Raw genomic sequence first — 17,854 nt, forward strand, 5'->3', positions numbered from 1 at the left:
TGTTGTGGAAATGTTACATCTTTGGGAACCATGATTTCTGAACCATCAGCACCCAAAGTTGTAGGAGGCAAAAGTTTAGTAAGCTGTTAGGCATGTAAGAGGAATCACTGTCAACACTTAATTCCCATACATGTGTTTTCTGGCAGTATGAAAAATAGTGTGGTGTTTTGGACACTGATATAAAGCATTTATACCACATACTTTAAGGAGGACCCCCAAGCTTTGAGGTTATTTCCTAACCAGTGTCATAACTGAATCTTTAGTAAGTCATTCTGTTGTTCTGCCAAGCTAGCTGCTCCTAGGTAATGGCATACACGATGATCCCAGTGCTGCACTTCTTTTGCTGTGAAACAAGTTCCTTAGTTAGAACCAATGTTGTGTGGGAAGCCATCAATATGGTATTCGCAAAGTCCATGAATGGTGGTCCTGACAGATGCATTGCTGTCAGGCAAGTCAAGTTCCTATTTAGAAAAGTGTCTTTTTCAGAGAAGATAGATCACTGCCCCCTCCATGATGGAAATATTTTATTACTAGGTCCCTGGGAAATGGCACCTTATTGGGGACTCAATATTAGTCTGTGTCATTTGCAGTTTAGGCACTCCATAGTTTCTCTAGCTAGATGCAGCCTTGGTGAGGGGCAGTCCATGTTGTGGTGTCCATGCCTAACCTCCATCTCTGTTGACATGGCCACATTGTACATTAATGCATCAAGCAGCCTCAGTAGCAAGGGAAAAAAAGCTGACTGAACAATGTCTTCTTATCTATGTTATTAAGATCCTTTTTTTTAATTGCTTAGCCTTTAGAGAATATTCACTTAAGAAACAAATATATTTAGCCAGGTACGGTGGCTCACGCCTGTAATCCCAGCACTTTGGGAGGCCAAGGCGGGTGGATCGCCTGAGGTCAGGAGTTCAAGACCAGCCTGGCCAACATAGTGAAACCCTGTCTCTACTCAAAATACAAAAAAAAAAAAAAAAAAAAAAAAATTAGCTGGGTGAGGTGGTGGGCACCTGTAATCCCAGCTACTTGGGTGGCTGAGGCAGGAGAATCGCTTGAACCCGGGAGGCAGAGGTTGCAGTGAGGCAAGATTGCGCCATTTCACTCCAGCCTGGGCAACAAGAGTGAAACTCTGTCTCCAAACAAACAAACAAAACCAAATATGTTTATATTCTGTGTGCATTCTAAAGGATCTGTTTTCATATCTCTTCTCTAGACTTTCTTGTCACCCAGTTTTCCAATTTTATTCTTTTCAGGACCTGAACAGCTGGCCAACCCACCATCTATTGCCTATGATTCAATGTAGATTTATACCTCAGGCTATCTCTCCTTCCAGATGAAGTGGTGAACGTAGTACAACATTAAGTTCTCCCCAGTGGGGGGCTTTTCTTTCACTGCTGTCTTTCAGGGTTATCATTGATTGTGGTTGTAGTACTACAGCAGTGTAATTTTGGCTGGTGCCAGCATATTTTACATAATCATTTTTTCTCTTCCCAGTCCAAATTTTTTTTTCCTCAGTTAACTTAGTTATTTCTTATTTATTGTTGGGAAATACAAATACAGCTTTCACCCTCATGTGCTTTCAACCACTGCATTCTAGAAACTTTACCAAGGTGGCAGCCCTTGTATTTTTGTGGTGTGTGTCTGCTAATCCCTAACATGCATGCGTCGTACCAAAGTATCAAAGTATAGGTTTAGTTTTCCTTATTTGAAGTGCATAGGACCAGAAGTATTTCACATTTCAGTTTTTTTCAGATTTGAGAATATTTGCATTATACGTACTGGTTGGTTGAGCATTCCTAATCCAAAAATCTGATATCCAAAATGTTCCAGTAAACATTTCCTTTGAGTGTTAATGTCAGTGCTCAAAAAGTTTCAGATCTTGGAACATTTCAGATTTCAGACTTATGGATTAGGGAGACTTAACCTATACTTGCTGCTTATGCAGTTCAGGACCAATCTATGTTGTCATCAGTGTAGTATTATGATGAAGAGCGGGAGAGTTGATGTAATCTTTAGGAAGACAATGAAGGTATTAGTCTACCCTGCTGTGTGAAAGCAAAATGCACGTCCCAGTGCTTACAAATTAGTATAGAAAATAAAACACGTATGCAAGATCATTTGTTTCCAGTGGTCCCTTCTTACGTTACAGTCCTAACTCCATGGATCAGGAAAGCAATATGGAATATCTACCAGTTACTGAGTGTGTTTTTTTCTATTATACCTCCAGGACCTAGGGAAATAACTGCAGGATAGACTGACTGACTGATCAAATTTACTGTGAGTTGATTTGGGCCAAAACTTCACTTCCAATTCTAATTTTTCACTTTTGTAAATTCCCCAGTAATTAGCATCATTTTAGAGTTAGCATCTAGTAATCTCCTAAAAATCTGGATATTTTCTTTTTATTGGCACACAGATACTCTAGTAAACAGCTGAAGTGTCTTAATGGAAATCTTAGAGGAAAATTTACAATAAGTACTTGTGGCACTGTTGTGTTTTAGAGGACCATGCCTCATTTAATCCAGGGGCTTTATGTCTGTGAACCAACTTGTGTTTGGAAACCGGAAGTGACTGTGGTTCTCCATAGTGGTCACTGAAGTCAGGATTTAGGCTACCAAGTCTGGGGTTTCTACTGTTTATAGATCAAGTAGTATTTTAGTAGACTGACCTTTAATTTTGTTCCTTAAAAATACCATGCTCAGTTCGAGACTCCGCCATAAAAAAAAAGAAAACAAACAAAAACAAACAAAAAAAACCCATGCTCAGTTAAGTACTTCTAAAGGTCTCTGCAGGTCTTGTACGTCACAACCTTCTGATTGCCACTTTCTGTCCATGCTGTGCATTAACATGATTGTTCTTACCTTTTCTCTGTCAAATTTTGCCATTTGACCTCTGCCATTCTGGAATCTGATTAGCTTGTTCAGGAGTCTTTCTCAATCGTGTCATCTCCCCATGTCATTCCCAACTCACAGAAAACAGTCACCACAGAGTTTTTCAAATACAGATTCCCTTACTAATGTATTTTAAAATGCTTTAATGCAGTATCCTCCAGGACCTCATGGATGATGTATAGGATGGTATGTATATATTCAGGTTATACATGGTAAATCTACTTCAGCATTCCTGTTTCTTTAAGCATCTATATTTCTTCTGCATTATGCTAGGAAGGTTCAGGCATCTCATCCTCATGAAATGTGGACTCTTTTGAGAGTTTTCATTTAGCCAATAGTAAACTATTAAGAGTTTAAGCTAAGAGCTTTCACAGAAGTGGAGGCTAGCCTTCTCAGTCATGGGAGAAGGAGCTGTTCACCCAGGTATCCTCATTCCATATCTTAGGGCCTCACTCCTTCCAAAACAAAGGAAACTTAGAAAGTATGTTTATTCAACTTTCACCATAATTCTACAATCTGCAAAATTAAATTTTGGACCCAATTCTTGGCAGAGTTGTACCTATGGTTACAACAAGTAAGAAACTTTTAAAAAGGCTATTTTAAAAATGTTGTAGCTATCTTGTCATGACCTGAGCTGAAAGTTAAAAACTTACAAACTCTGTATCATTTTCTTTTTTAAGTCTCCGAGTCAGAAGCAGCCATCCTCGAGTCCTTGGTGTCATTATTACCATCAAAATAGTCAAGTCAGACAGTCATATGGTTGTCTTAGACACTTGTTTCAATAGGCATATCATCGTAATTAGCTATGGGTGATAATGCAATAATCATTATGCCAATGCATGGAATGGATCACTAGTATCCCATTTATTATTGACAAGGAGCTAGCAGTGAATTGAAGGTCAAGGGCACATAATCAAGCCAATTCTTGAATCTTGTCCTTGAAAGTATGTTTCCTGGGAACTCTTCACTGTATCAGGATCCAATCAGGAAAATGAAACATGCTAGATATTTCAGCAGAGGAAATTTAAGGTAGGATTGGTTACATAGGTATAGAAGATTGAAAGAGCAAAAAGTGGTAACATGGATATGATAAATGCCAGAGGAAGCTACCACTGTTAGGTTTAGGGAACAGAGGGGTTAACAGAATCATGAAGCGCAGAGGAGACTCATGAAGCTGGGGATCAGACCTCTGTGAATGTACACTGTCCAGCTGCTGCTCATGTCTAAGGGAATATCAAGAAGCTGGTTATAAGAATGCTGAAAAGAGCAGAAGACCTACAGGGTGATACTGATGGAAATGAATGCAAGCAGGAAAAAAGAAGTCTCTCCTCCCCTCTTTACTAATCTCTACTAATCTCCTCCCCTCTTTAACTACTAATCTCTAGATAGTGTCTCCTCTTGGTAGAATCTAACAGGAAACCATCTAGCAGAAGAAAATACAGTTTTGCAGAATACTGGCCCCAGCATCACAGAGTAGACTATATAGAAAGGTGGATTTGAAGTCAAAAAACAGTAAGTCAGTGACTAGCTTTTTCTTAGGTTTTTCTTCAGTTCTGAGAAGTTATGACAAGCTTTAGATGTGAAATGTCATCGCACAGATTCTGTTCATAGATATTTAAGAGCTCACTTTGGATTTCAGCTGTGGCATTCTTTCCTGCCTTTGGACATTTTCTTGGTTCCCATGTTTTTTTGTACAAGATTACTTTCTTTGAATTTAACAACTAGGAGAAAGGGTAGATTTTTGTCTTGGATCAGTGATTACTGGAGTATCTGAGCTCTGTTGATTGAAAAACTGTTTTTGAACTTTTTGGAGTATGATTTACAATGAGAAATACTTGGAGTCCCAAACACACATATACATCTATGTAACAGAATAAAAAGTTTTATGGAACAATAGTTGGTCCTGTTAAGTGACACATACTGATAATTTCTATTCTAATCTTTAAAAGACTGATCACAACTCACCAAGTCGACTATGTAATCTATAGTTTGATGAACACTGTTCAAGGCAATAGTATGAAGGAAATTAAATATAAAATAAATATAAATATAAATAGTTTTCTGCTTAATTGTATGAACAATTGAACATTGTTCTTAAATTCAGGTTGAGAAGAAAGATGTTTTAGAGCTGGTCTTGAGTTCTAGTGGTCGTGGAAGATACATACAATACTGATGTTACAACTGAAACACTCCTATGGTTCTCTCTCTCCCCACCACCTTCTCTCAGAGAGTTAAAAAAAAAAGAAGTGGCAATACATAAGATAAATTAAGTCAGAGAAAAGTCAAATTTTAAAATAATTATTCCTCTACTCGTTAGTTTGGCAAATATTTGAGTGCCTCCTATGTATAAAATCTTAAGCTCAGGGCAGAGGATACAGCCATTAAAAACACAAATAAAGCCGGGTGCGGTGGCTCACGCCTGTAATCCCTGCACTTTGGGAGGCCGAGGCAGGCGGATCATGAGGTCAGGAGTTCGAGTCCAGCCTGGCCAATATAGTGAAAGCCCGTGTCTACTAAAAATACAAAAATTAGCCAGGCGTGGTGGTGCACACCTGTAGTCCCAGCTACTCAGGAGACTGAGGCAGGAGAATCACTTGAACCCAGGAGGTGGAGGCTGCAGTGAGCCAAGATCATCCCACTGCACTCCAGCCCAGGCAACAGTGTCTCAAAAAAACAAACAAAAAACAAAACATACAAATAAGAGCTTTATTCTTGTGGTACTTATATTCCAGTGGAGACATAGATGTCAAATCATTAATCATACTACTAACTTTATAGTTAGTAGTGTGGAATTAGACCTAGTGCCCTGAGTTGAAAAACATTCAATCTGAGATATGAAAGATTGAGTATAATTTGTTAGAAGAAAGATAGAAGTGGATGGGTAATGGAGGAAAGGATATTCTTAGAGGGAATAGCCTGTGTTCCTTTGTGAAATGGGAATGATTAAGGTGAGAGAAGAAATGAAAGACCGTGCGCCTGTTAGCATAGAGGGCTGGAGATAGTGTAGCACAAGAAGATGGAAAGCTAGGTAGGATTCAGATCATACAGGGCCTCATATGTCACTTTAAGTATGTATCTGAAGAGTGAAGGAGAATAATTGAAGGGTTGAGAAAGAGAATGATATGAAGACATTTGTGTCTTTAATTTCACTCTAGGGGCATGATGGAATGGAATTCAGTGTTGCAGGAGTACATATAAAGGGATTAGTTAGGAGGCAATTGCATTAGTTCATACAGGAGGTAATTGTGGCTTGGACTAGAGTGGCAGCATCAGAGGGTAAAGGTGGATGATTTATACAAAACATACTTAGGAGATATAATTTAAAGGACTGATTAGGTATGTGGGATGAAAGAGAAGAAGGGATCAAGGATAACACCACAGGTTTCTGGATTGAGTTGATACTAGGAGTAACGGAGGAGGGTCAGACTTGAGGAAATACTAATGAACTAAGCTGTGGACCTACTGAGTTGGGGGTCCGGGATCTTACTAAGTACCAGATGTTGTGCAAATATAATTATTGTTCCCATTTTACAAACGGGACAGCTATTAAGTGGGTAGAGCCAGGATTTCATTTTTACTTTTTAAGAAGGGAGAGATTTGAACATTTTTAAGTGTTACTCAAAAGAATCCAGAAGAGAAAGAGATGTCAAAGATACTGGATATAAAAGGGATAATACCTAGTGTAGAGCTAATGAGGAGATTATTTTAGCCTGGGTACAGTGGCTCATGCCTGTAATCCCAGCACTTTGGGAGTCAGAAGTGAGAGGATCACTTGAGGCCACGAGTTGAAGACTAGCCCGGGCAACATAAACAAGACTCCGTTTCTACAAAAAAATACAAAAATGAGCTGGGGCTTGGTGGCATGCATGTGTAGTCCCAGCTACTTCGGAGGCTGGGGTGGATTGATTGCTGGAGTCCAGGAGTTTGAGGCTGCAATGAGCCAAGATTGTGCCACTGCTGTCCAGCCTGGATAACAGAGAGAGACCCCATCTCAAACAAACAAACAAAAAAAATTGTTTTAGATTTTGAACAGATTAAAAAAATGATATCCCCTCTATTTTATAGGAACTGAGAAAGAGAGAGTGCGTATGTGGGCTTGTTTGTGGATTTGATGTTAAGAAGATAAGGGAAATTTCTCTTGATGGCTTTTGTTTTCTTGGCAAAATGGAAAAAGATACCTTTTAACACTGAGATGCGAGATAGGGAGAATTGGGGAGAATTGAGGTTTAAGGACTGTAAAGTTTCAAAATAATCCGTGGAAAGCAGAGTTAATGAGTCAAATAATGATCCAGTGAGTAAATGAGAGTGAGTGAAGAAGACACTGTTCTTAATTTACCGAGTTAAAAATGATGTTTTACCAATATTATAACAACACAAGGTAAAAATCTGATTAAACGCTAAATGATATGATACTGCTAATAAACATAGAAAGGCAAGGATGGGAAGGAGAGTAATGTGGCCTTCAGTCAATGGGAAAGATTTTATGTAGGAAGTAGAACTCAAGTTTGGCCTTGACACACATGTAGGTAAACTTACTTGATAGGAAGAACAACACAAGCCAAGTATGGAGAGGGTCCCTAGTAGTATTCTGTAATGATTTAGTTGACAATAATCCTTCTTTTATGTCAACATTTTAGTGAATATGGAGGTGAGACCATACCAGGACCTGCATTTAATCCAGCAAGTCATCCAGCTTCAGCTCCTACTTCCTCTTCTTCTTCAGCGTTTCGACCTGTAATGCCATCCAGGCAGATTGTAGAAAGGCAACCTCGGATGCTGGACTTCAGGGTTGAATACAGAGACAGAAATGTTGATGTGGTACTTGAAGACAGCTGTACTGTTGGTAAGGTTTTTCCTGCCATAAAGCCTTCACAAATAAATAATTAGGTAAACATTCAGGTTATATTTTTTTTATTTCTAGTTGACTACCAGTGCAAGAAGGGAAAAAAAGCAAGTTGAAACTGGTAGCTTTCCAATACTGATTATTATGCTTTATTTTTAAATGCTGTGTTGAGATTGAGGTAAGTTTGAGAATAATTTTTTTTGTTCCATGCAAGTAGAATGGTATACAATGCTGTTTTAGGGCTGATGCAAATCAAACATCTAAGAGCTTTAAAAAAATACCCTAATCAAGTACATTGCATATCACACTTTACAACTGAGACTTACTCATTTTTCATAGGATATATCTTGATCCTTTTTGTGCTGCTATAACAATACCTGAGACTGGGTAATTTATAAGGAACAGAAATTTATTTTCTCACATTTCTGGAGGCTAAGAAGTCTAAGATCAAGGCTTAGAAGGTTTGGTGTCTGGTGAGGGCTGCTCACTGTTTACAATATGGCACGTTGATGCTGTATCCGCCTAAGTGGGGAACATTGTGTCCTCACATGACAGAAACCAGAAGGGCAAAAGGGACAGACTCCCTTCATCAAACTCTTTTTATAAGGGCACCTAATCCCATTAACAAAGCTCTCATTGCCTAATCACCTTTTAAAGGACCTGCGTCTTAATACTACCACATAGACAATACCTGAATTTGGGTGGGGATACATTCAAACCATCATACTATGTTTAATGAGAAATCAGACATGAGACATGTTTCCATCACTTTTCTCTCTGCCAGTTGAAAAAATGCTGTTTTTCAAAAGGAGGTGAAAGTATATGCCTGCCATTTCTGGACAGACTTTACCAAGTTACTATAGTTTAACTATGTTGAACTTATATTTGATTCAGATTATCTGATCCATTTTCATTGTAGAACCACATATTAATTTTCTCTTAATGTGGTTTACCTTAAATCTGAATTCTAGATGTTTCTGAAAATTTCCCTTTTTTCCTTTTAGGGGAGATCCTTCTAGAATTTTATTTCATTAATCGAGTCTTGGAAAGCAAGGCTGTTAAACTCTTAACAGTTCATTCCCAAACACTACTCAGATTATGTTATTCCTTTTCTTAAAGCCATTCAAAAGCTTTCCACTGATTTTAGGATATAATTCAAATCTTTAACATGGCCTATAAGTCCCTGTTTGATCAAGCCCCTACCTGCATTTCTAGTTTCATCTATCACCACTCTCCTAGTTCACTATGCCTATGCCATAATGGACTTATTTCAGTTTACCAAATAGGTCTGGGCCTTTGTACTTGTTTCTTCTTCTATGTAGATTATTCTTCTAGATAAACCCCTTCACCCTGTACCCATTTGCATGCCCCCAAATATTCTCCTGTAGATTGTTTTTTATTTAAAAAAATTTTGGTAAAAAACACATAATACGAGATTTAGCCTGTCAATATATTTCTAAGTGTACAGCACAAGATTGTTTATGCACTTTTTCATCTTACATAACTGAAACTCTGTACCCATTGGATAGCAACTTTCCATTTTCCCCTCCCTCAAACTCCTGGCAACTGCCATTCTATCTTCTGTTTCTGTAAGTTTGACTATAAATACCTCATAGAAGTGGAATAATGCAGTATTTGCCCGCTGTGATGGCTTATTTCACTTAGCATAATGTCCTCAATGCTTATATATGTTGTAGCATATAGCAGGATTTTCTTCTTTTTAAAAACTGAATAATATTCCATTGTGTGTATATATCACATTTTTTTTAGTCATTAACATCATAAATGGACATTTAGGTTGTTTATACCTTTTGGCTATTGTGAATAACGCTGCAATGAACATGAGAATATGATTTTTTTTTTTTTTTTTTTTTGAGACAGGGTCTCACACTGTCACCCAGGCTGGAGTGCAGTGGCGTGATCGCGGCTCACTGTAGCCTCAAACTCTGGGCTCAAGCAGTCCCCCTGCCTTGGCCTTCTGAGTAGCAGGACTATAGGCGTGTGCCACCATGACTGGCTAATTTTTTTTTTTTCTTTGTAGAGAAGGAGTCTCACTTTCTTGCCCAGGCTGGTCTTGAACTGTTGGGCTCAAGTGATCCTCCTGCCTCAGACTCCCAAAGTGTTGGGATTATAGGCATGAGTCACTGTGCCCAGCCATGGGAGTGTGGATATTTCATAGAAATCCTGTTTTCAATTCTGTTGGCAGTATGTTCAAAAGTGGGATTGCTGGATTAGATGGTAGTTTAATTTATAATTTTTTGAGGAACTTCCATACTGTTTCCTATAGCAGCTACACCATTTTACATTCCAACCCCAACTTTGTTAACACTTATTATTTTCTGTTTTTCTTTTCTCTTTTCTTTCCCTTTTTTTTCTTTCCTTTTTTTTTGTATAGTAGCCATCCTAAAAGATGTGAAGTGGTAGCTCATTGTGGGTTTGATTTATATTTGTCTGATTAGTGATGTTGAGTATCTTTTCATATACCTGTTGGCCATTTGTATGTCTTTTTTGGAGAAATGTCTATTCAAGTCCTTTGTCCATTTTTTTAAATGGGTTATTTGATATTTTATTGTTGAGTTATAGAAGTTTTTCTGTATTTTGTATTTTAACTCCTTATTAGATATATGGTTCACACATGTTTCCTCTCATTCTGTAGGTTGCCTTTTTACTCTGTTGTTTACTTTTCTGTGCAGAAGCTTTTTAATTTGATAAAGTCCCACTTGTCTATTTTTTCTTTCATTGCCTCTGCTTTTGGAGTCATTTCCAAAAAACCATTGCCAAGATCAGTGTTATAAAGCATTTCCTCTCTGCTTTCTTCTACAAGTTTTATAGTTTCAAGTCTTTTTTTTTTTTTTTTTGAGATAGGGTCTTGCTCTGTCACCCAGGCTGGAGGACAGTAGCAAGGTCTTTGCTCGTATAGTTTCAAGTCTTATGTTTATGTCTTTAATTCACACAATACCATGAGATGATGTTTGTGTATGTTATGAGGTTATGAGGTTCCAAGTTCTTTTGCATGTGGATATCCAGTTTTCCCAGTACCATTTTTTGAAGAAACTATCCTTTCCACATTGTGGGGTCTTGGCACTCTAGTCAAAGATCATTTGACTGTATACGTGTGGGTTTATTTTTGGGATTTCAGTTTTGTTCCATTAGTTGGTGTGTCTGTCTTTATGCCACTAACAAACTGATCTGATTACTCTAGCTTTGTAATATGTTTTGGAGTTAGGAAGTAGGAGGCCTCCAGCTTTGTTCTTCTTTCTCACAATTGTGTTTGGAGTTCCTTGTGGTTACTTATGATATTTAGGATTATTTCCTTATTTCTGCAAAAAATACCATTGGCCTTTTGATAGAGATTGCATTGAATCTGCAGATCACTTTGGATAGTATGGACATTTTAACAATGTTAAATTTTTCAGTCCATGAGCATGGGAAGCTTTTCCAGTGTCGTCTTTAATTTCTTTCAGCAATGTTTTGTAGTTTTTAGTGGACAAGTCTTTTGTCTCTGGATAAGTTTATTCATAAGCATTTTATTCTTTTTGAAGCTATTGTAAATGGGACTGTTTTCTTAATTTTCTTTTCAGATTGTTCAGTGTTAGTATATAGAAATGCAGCTGATTTTTATGTGTTGATTTTGCATCTTATAAAAGATTGATGAATTTTGTATTATTTATTAGTTCTAAGTTTTTTTTTTCTTTGGTAGAATCCTTAGTGTTTTCTACATATAATATCATGTTGTCTGTAAACAAAGATAGTTGTATTTCTTCCTTTCCAATTTGGATGTCTTTTGTATTTCTTGCTTAATTGTTCTATCTAGGCTTTCCAGTACTACGTTGAATAGAAGTGGTGAGAAGGAATCCTAGCTTGTTCCTGATGTTAGAAGAAAACCTTTTAGTTCTTAACCCTTGAATATGATGTTAGCTGTGGGACTTTCATATATGGCATTTATTATGTAGAGGTTATTTCCTTTTATTTCTAGTTTGTTCAGTATTATGAAAATATGTTGACTTCTGTCAAAAGCTTTTTGTTTATTGAGATGATTGTGTGACATTTATCCTTCTTGCTTTTAATGTGGTGTATCACATTGATTGATTTTCATATGTTGTTGTTGTTGTTTTTGAGATGGAGTCTCACTCTGTCACCCAGGCTGGAGTGCAGTGGTGTGATCTTGGCTTACTGCAACCTCCGCCTCCTAGGTTCAAGTGATTCTCATGCCTCGGCCCCCTCAGTAGCTGTGATTACAGGCACACAGCCACCATGCCTGGCTAATTTTTGTATTTTTAGTAGAGATGGGGTTTCTTCATGTTGGCCAGGCTGTTCTCAAACTCCTGATCTCAAGTGATCCGCCCACCTCAGCCTCCCAGAGTGCTGGGATTACAGGCGTGAACCACCGCGCCTGGCCGATTTTTTTATGTTAAATAATCCTTTCATCCCAGGGATAAATCTCACTTTGCCATGGTGTGTAATCCTTTTAATGTGCTGTTGAATTTAGTTTCACTTTCAATGTGCTGTTGAATTTAGTTTCGCTAATATTTTGTTGAGGATCTTTGCATCTGTATTTATCAGGGATATTGGACTGTAGTTTTCTTTTCGTCTGATAGCTTCTTTGGCTTTGGTATTGATGTAATGCTGGCCTCGTGAAAGAAGTTAGGAAGTATTCCCTCCTTCAGTTTTTCGGAAGAGTGTGAGAAGGCTTGGCAGTAATTCTTTAAATGTTCGGTAACATACCCTAATGTTACCATCTGCATGTTTCTTTGTTGGGAGGTTTTTGATTACTGATTCACTCTCTATAACAGACTAGTAGTATGTCTGTTCAGATTTTCTGTTTCTTCACGATTCAGTCTTGGTAGGTTGCATGTTTCTAGGAATTTATCCATTTCTTCTATGTTATCTAATTTGTTGGCATATGATTTTTCATAGTAGTCTGTTATAATTATTTTTAATTTAATTTTTCTGTTTTTTTCTTACTCTAGATAAAGGTTGATGAACTTGGTTGATCTTTAAAAAAACACTCAGTATTGTTGATTTTTTTTCCTATTATTTCTGTATATTAAAATATGGTATAAAAAGTAACACCTTAATGGGATGCTTACTATGAATGGAGTGTGCAGTACTGGAAGTTGCTCTCAATGAGTGAGCAGTGAGTGAATTTGAAGACTTAGGACATTACTGTACATTGATGCAGACTTTATAAGCACTGTACTCCTAGGCTACACTAAATTTATTAAAAAATATATTTCTTTAATAACGAATTAACCTTAGCTTACTGTAACTTTTCTACTTTATAAATTTTAAAACTTTTAAAACTTTTTGAGGATGGGCACAGTAGCTCATGCCAGTAATCCCAGCACATTGGGAGGCCTAGGTGGGAGGATTGCTGGAGCCCAGGAATTTGAGACCAGCCTGGGTAACATAACGAGACCTTGTCTCTACTTTAAAAAATAAAAATAAAAATTTTTTTGACATTTTTATAACACCTTGCTGAAAACACACATTGTACAGTTGTACAAATGTTTTTTTCTTTATATCCTTTTTCTGTAAGCTTTTTTGTTTTGAAATTTTTTAATTATTATTTTTTAACTTTTAAAACTTTTCTGTTAAAAACTAAGACACGAACACACACATTACCTAGGCCTACACAGGGTCAGGATCATCAATATCACTGTTTCCCACTTCCACATCTTGTCCCACTGGAAGGTTTTCAGAGGCAGTAACAGACATAGAGGTGTCATCTGCTATGGGTAATGATACCTTTAGAATACTTCCTGAAGGACTAGCCTGAGCCTGTTTTACCGTTAACTTAAAAAAAACAAAAAGAAAGTGTATACTTTAAAATAACAATAAAAAGTACAGTATAGTGAATACATAAACCAGTAACATATGTATTATCATTATCAAGTATTATGTACTATATACGATTCTATGTGCTATACTTTTATATTACTGGCAGTGCAGTAGGTTTGTTTATACCAGCATCACCAAAAATTTATGAATAATGTATTGTGCTACAATGTTACAGTGGCTAAGATGTCACTAGATGATAGGAGTTATTCAGCTCAGGACCACCTTGGTATAATATATGTGGTCATTGTTGATGGAAACATTGTTATGAGGAGCATGACTGTATCTGTGACTTTTCCAGTTTTCCTTCTGTTATTGTTTAGTTTTTGCTTCATTTTATTTTGGTTGCGAAGGACACTTAATATGATTTCAGTCATCTTAAGTTTAAGACTTTTTTATGGAGTAATATGTGCTATATCATAGAATATTCTCTGCACTTGCGAAGAGTGTGTATTCTGCTGTGATAGAATGGATGTTCAGTATATGTCTGTTAGATCTGTTTGGTTGATAGCATTGTTCAAGTCCTCAGTTTCCATATTGATCATCTGGTCTGGATATTTCTATTCATTATTGAAAATGGGGTGTTGAAATCTCCCACTATAAGTATGTTGGTGTCTGTTTTTCCCTTCAGTTTTGTCAGTGTTTGCTTCATATATTTGGGTACTTCAGTATTGGATGCATATATATTTGTGGATATCTTCCTGGTGAATTGACCATTTTATCATTATATAATGTCTTTCTTTATCTCCTGTGACAGTTTTTTACTTAAACTCTATTTCGTTTGATATAAATATGGCACCCCCTACTTTCTTTTTATTACCATTCCCATGGAGCATCTTTTTTTCTTTTCTTTTTGAAGTGATTTTACTTTTATTTACTTCACTTTAAGCCAATCATGAAATTTCACAGTGATTTCTGGGGTGGAGGCAGAAAGAAGGTGGTGGTAAGAATCATTGAGGCTCTGGCCTAGTTGGCCAAAGAAGTGCAGGCAGGGTAGACCCTCACCGGGGCACCCGGAGGAGTATTGACTGCCCTGGCAGCAGGTAAATGATGTCCTGAGAGTGTGAGAGCTGGTACTCAATGTCCTCTGTGACTTCCATCTTGCACAGTTCAATCAGGCTGTCACCCACAGTGGCCAATGAGTTGGCAATCAGCTAAGCTGCCTTGGAGTCACCCTTGGCAGAGATGATGACCTCCCGTTCCTGCTGCTCAGCCTTTTCCACCACAATTCTGGCCCTGTCTGCTTCCTGCTGAGCCATGTGTTTGGCTTCCACCACTTCTGTGACTCCTCCTGAAGGTAAGATGCATCAAGGACACGTTATCCAGGATAAACCCAAAGGTGGCTGCTCACTCCGTAAGTCCATCACTCACCTGTGTGGAGACCAGCTCTCTTGGGGTGATTTGTTCTCCAGCATCAGAGCAAGTCACCACTGACTTGAGGATTTCTGTGATGATAGGTGGCAGCACATGCTCATCATAGTCCTCTCTGATACTGATGAAGATGTGAGGAAGCTGGCTAGAGACAGGCTGGAAGAGGATGTGCAGTTACACTGACATTCTGTAAATTTTTGCTACCAGTGATGATTGGCATGTTGTGTGGTCAAGAGTGAAAGTCAAAGATCATTGGTTTCCGTACCCAGGGGATGAGAAAGTGAGTCCCTGTCTCTACCAGTGTTGTGTGCTCCATGGGATCGGTCAAAGATGATAGCTCTATACCCAGCATCCACATTATATGAGGCAGAGTTCACCACACTTTCTGCTATGGCTAAGGCCAGGTCAAACTTGGTGCTGGACTAAAACCCTTTGGCAGCTATATTTCCTTCTGCTGGACCCTCTCACACCTGCTTCCACTCTGACCTCCACATGAATTCCCCAGCTATACATTGGGGTATCTTTTTGTATCTTTTCATTTTCAGACTTTGCATGTCCATAAATCTAAAGTGAGTCTATTGTAATCAGCATATAATTGGGTCTTGTTTTTATATCCATTCACCTACTTTATGTCTTTTGGTTGGGAAGTTTAATCCATTTAAATTTAAAGCAATTACTGATAGGAAAGGACTTACTGTCAACATTTTCTTATATGTTTTCTGTCTTGTAGATCCCCCTACACTTCCTCTTTTACTTCCTCTGTGTGTGTGTGTGTGTGTGTGTGTGTGTCTGTGTCTGTCTGTCTGTCTGTGCATGTGTGCTTGTAGTGATATGCTTTGATTCCTTTTTTTTCTTTTTCTTTTTCTTTTTTTAAGAGACAGGCTCTCACTAAGCGGCCCAGGCTGGTCTTGAATTCCCTGGTTCAAGTGATCCTTCTGCCTCAGCCTCCTGAGTAGCTGGGATGACAGGTGTGCACCACTGCACCCAGCTCTTTTCTAGTTTTTAAAAAATGTATTATCTATGGTTTCCGTAAGACATCTTATAGTTATATGAATCTATTTTAAGCTGGTAACAATCTAACTTCAGTCACATACAAATACTCTTTTACTTCCCTCCACCCCCAAACGTTTTTTTGTTATTGGTGTCACAAATTATATTTTTTAAAATTTTGTATTCATTTACATATTTTATAGAGTATTTTGTATATAATTTTATATATTTATCTCATATCTAAATATATATTTAGATATCAATATATACAGGGAGATTGATATTATCTTCCCGCCTGCTAACACAGTATCAGTTCTGCAGCCCATGGATCATGGAGTAATTTCAAATTTCAAGTCTTGTTATTCAAGAAATACATTTCATAAGGCTGTAGCTGCCATATGTCGTGATTCTTCTGATGGATTTTGGCAAAGTACATTGAAAACCATCTGGAAAGGACTCACCATTCTAAGATGCCATGAAGAACACTCATTCATGGGAGGAGGTCAAGATATCAACATTAATAGGAGTTTGGAAGAAGCTGATTTCAACCTTCATGGATGACTTTGAGGAGTTCAGGACTTTAGTGGAGGAAGTAACTGCAGATCTGGTAGAAATAGCAAAAGAATTAGAAGAGGAGCCTGAAGACGTGACTGAATTGCTGCAGTCTCATAAAACTTGGATGGAAGAGCAAACAAAATGGTTTCTTGAGATGTAATCTATTGCTGATGAAGACGCTATGCATAAACATGGTTGAAATGACAAAAAAAGGATTTAGAATGTGACATAAACTTAATTGATAAAACAGTGGCAGGGTTTGAGAGAATTGACTCCAACTGTAAAAGAAATTCTAGTGTGGGTAAAATACTATCAAACAGCATCATATGTTACAGCAAAACTTTTCATGAAAGGAAGTTAATCGATGCAGCAAGCTCTATTGTGTGTGTGTGTGTGTGTGTTTTGTTTTTTTAAGGGATGGTCTTGCTCTGTCACTCAGGCTGAAGTGCAGTGGCACACTCTTACTTTACTGTGGCCTTGAACTCCTGGGCACAAGCAAATTTTCTACTGTCTCCGCCAGCCCTGAGATAGCAAGACCAACCCCTCCCCTTCCTCCTTCTCTTCAGTTTGTTCAACATGAAGACAGTGAGGAAGATGATCCACTTTCACTTAATGAATAGTAAATATATTTTGGATTTCTTAATAACATTTTCTTTTCTCTAGTTTATTGTGGGAAATGTATATATAATGCACACAATGTACAAAAGATTTGTTAATCAGTGGTTTATGTTATCAGTAAGGTTTCTGGTCAACAGTAGGCTATTAGTAAGTTTTTGGAGAGTCAAAAGCTATACCTAGATTTTTGACTGTGTGGAAGGGCTGGTACCCTAACCTCCCCACCCCCATTATTCAAGAGTCAATTATATGTAAATATTAAATTTATACCCTTGGAACCACCACCACCCAGATCCAGATAGAGAATATTTGTTGCACGTTAGAAGCCTCTCTCATTCCTCCTACTAGCGATTTAATCTCCCCTCTGAAACCACTGTTTTGACCTTTGTCACCTTGGATTGCATTTGTGTATTTTGACCTTCATATAATTGAAATCATACATTGTATACTGTGTTTAACTTCTTTCACTCAATATTATGTCTTTGAGATTCAGTAATTCATTCATTCTAATTGCTATGTAGAATTCTATTATATGAAAATACCATAAATTACCCATTCTACTGGTGATAGATATTTGGGTTCTTTCTAGCGTTACCAAGCTGCTGTGAACATTCTTGTACATGTTTTTGGCGTACATAAACGTTCTTCTTTTGACCTTCAAGTGGAGCTGCTGAATCATAGCATGAAGATATATGTTTGTTTAGAGTTAGCAGGTGTAGCAAAACATTTTTATAAAATGGTCGAACCAATT

The 17,854-nt window shown here is 37.6% G+C and overlaps 1 protein-coding gene across 4 annotated transcripts in view; it reads left to right on the forward strand.

The window, feature by feature from the left end:
- FAF1 (Fas associated factor 1) overlaps positions 1–17,854 on the forward strand; it is a 520,728-nt gene that overhangs the window by 163,760 nt on the left and 339,114 nt on the right. For 2 of the 4 annotated variants that reach the window (XM_063780489.1, XM_063780492.1), the window contains exons 4-5: positions 7,529–7,734; positions 14,682–14,869. In XM_063780489.1, coding sequence (XP_063636559.1) covers positions 14,830–14,869 — 40 coding nt within the window. In that variant the 5' untranslated portion in view covers positions 7,529–7,734; positions 14,682–14,829. The remainder of the gene's footprint in view (positions 1–7,528; positions 7,735–14,681; positions 14,870–17,854) is intronic. The other 2 variants (XM_001137725.6, XM_054666796.2) reach the window with 1 other exon arrangement.

This window comes from Pan troglodytes, chromosome 1 (assembly GCF_028858775.2).
Source record: "Pan troglodytes isolate AG18354 chromosome 1, NHGRI_mPanTro3-v2.0_pri, whole genome shotgun sequence".
Lineage (NCBI taxonomy): Eukaryota > Metazoa > Chordata > Mammalia > Primates > Hominidae > Pan > Pan troglodytes.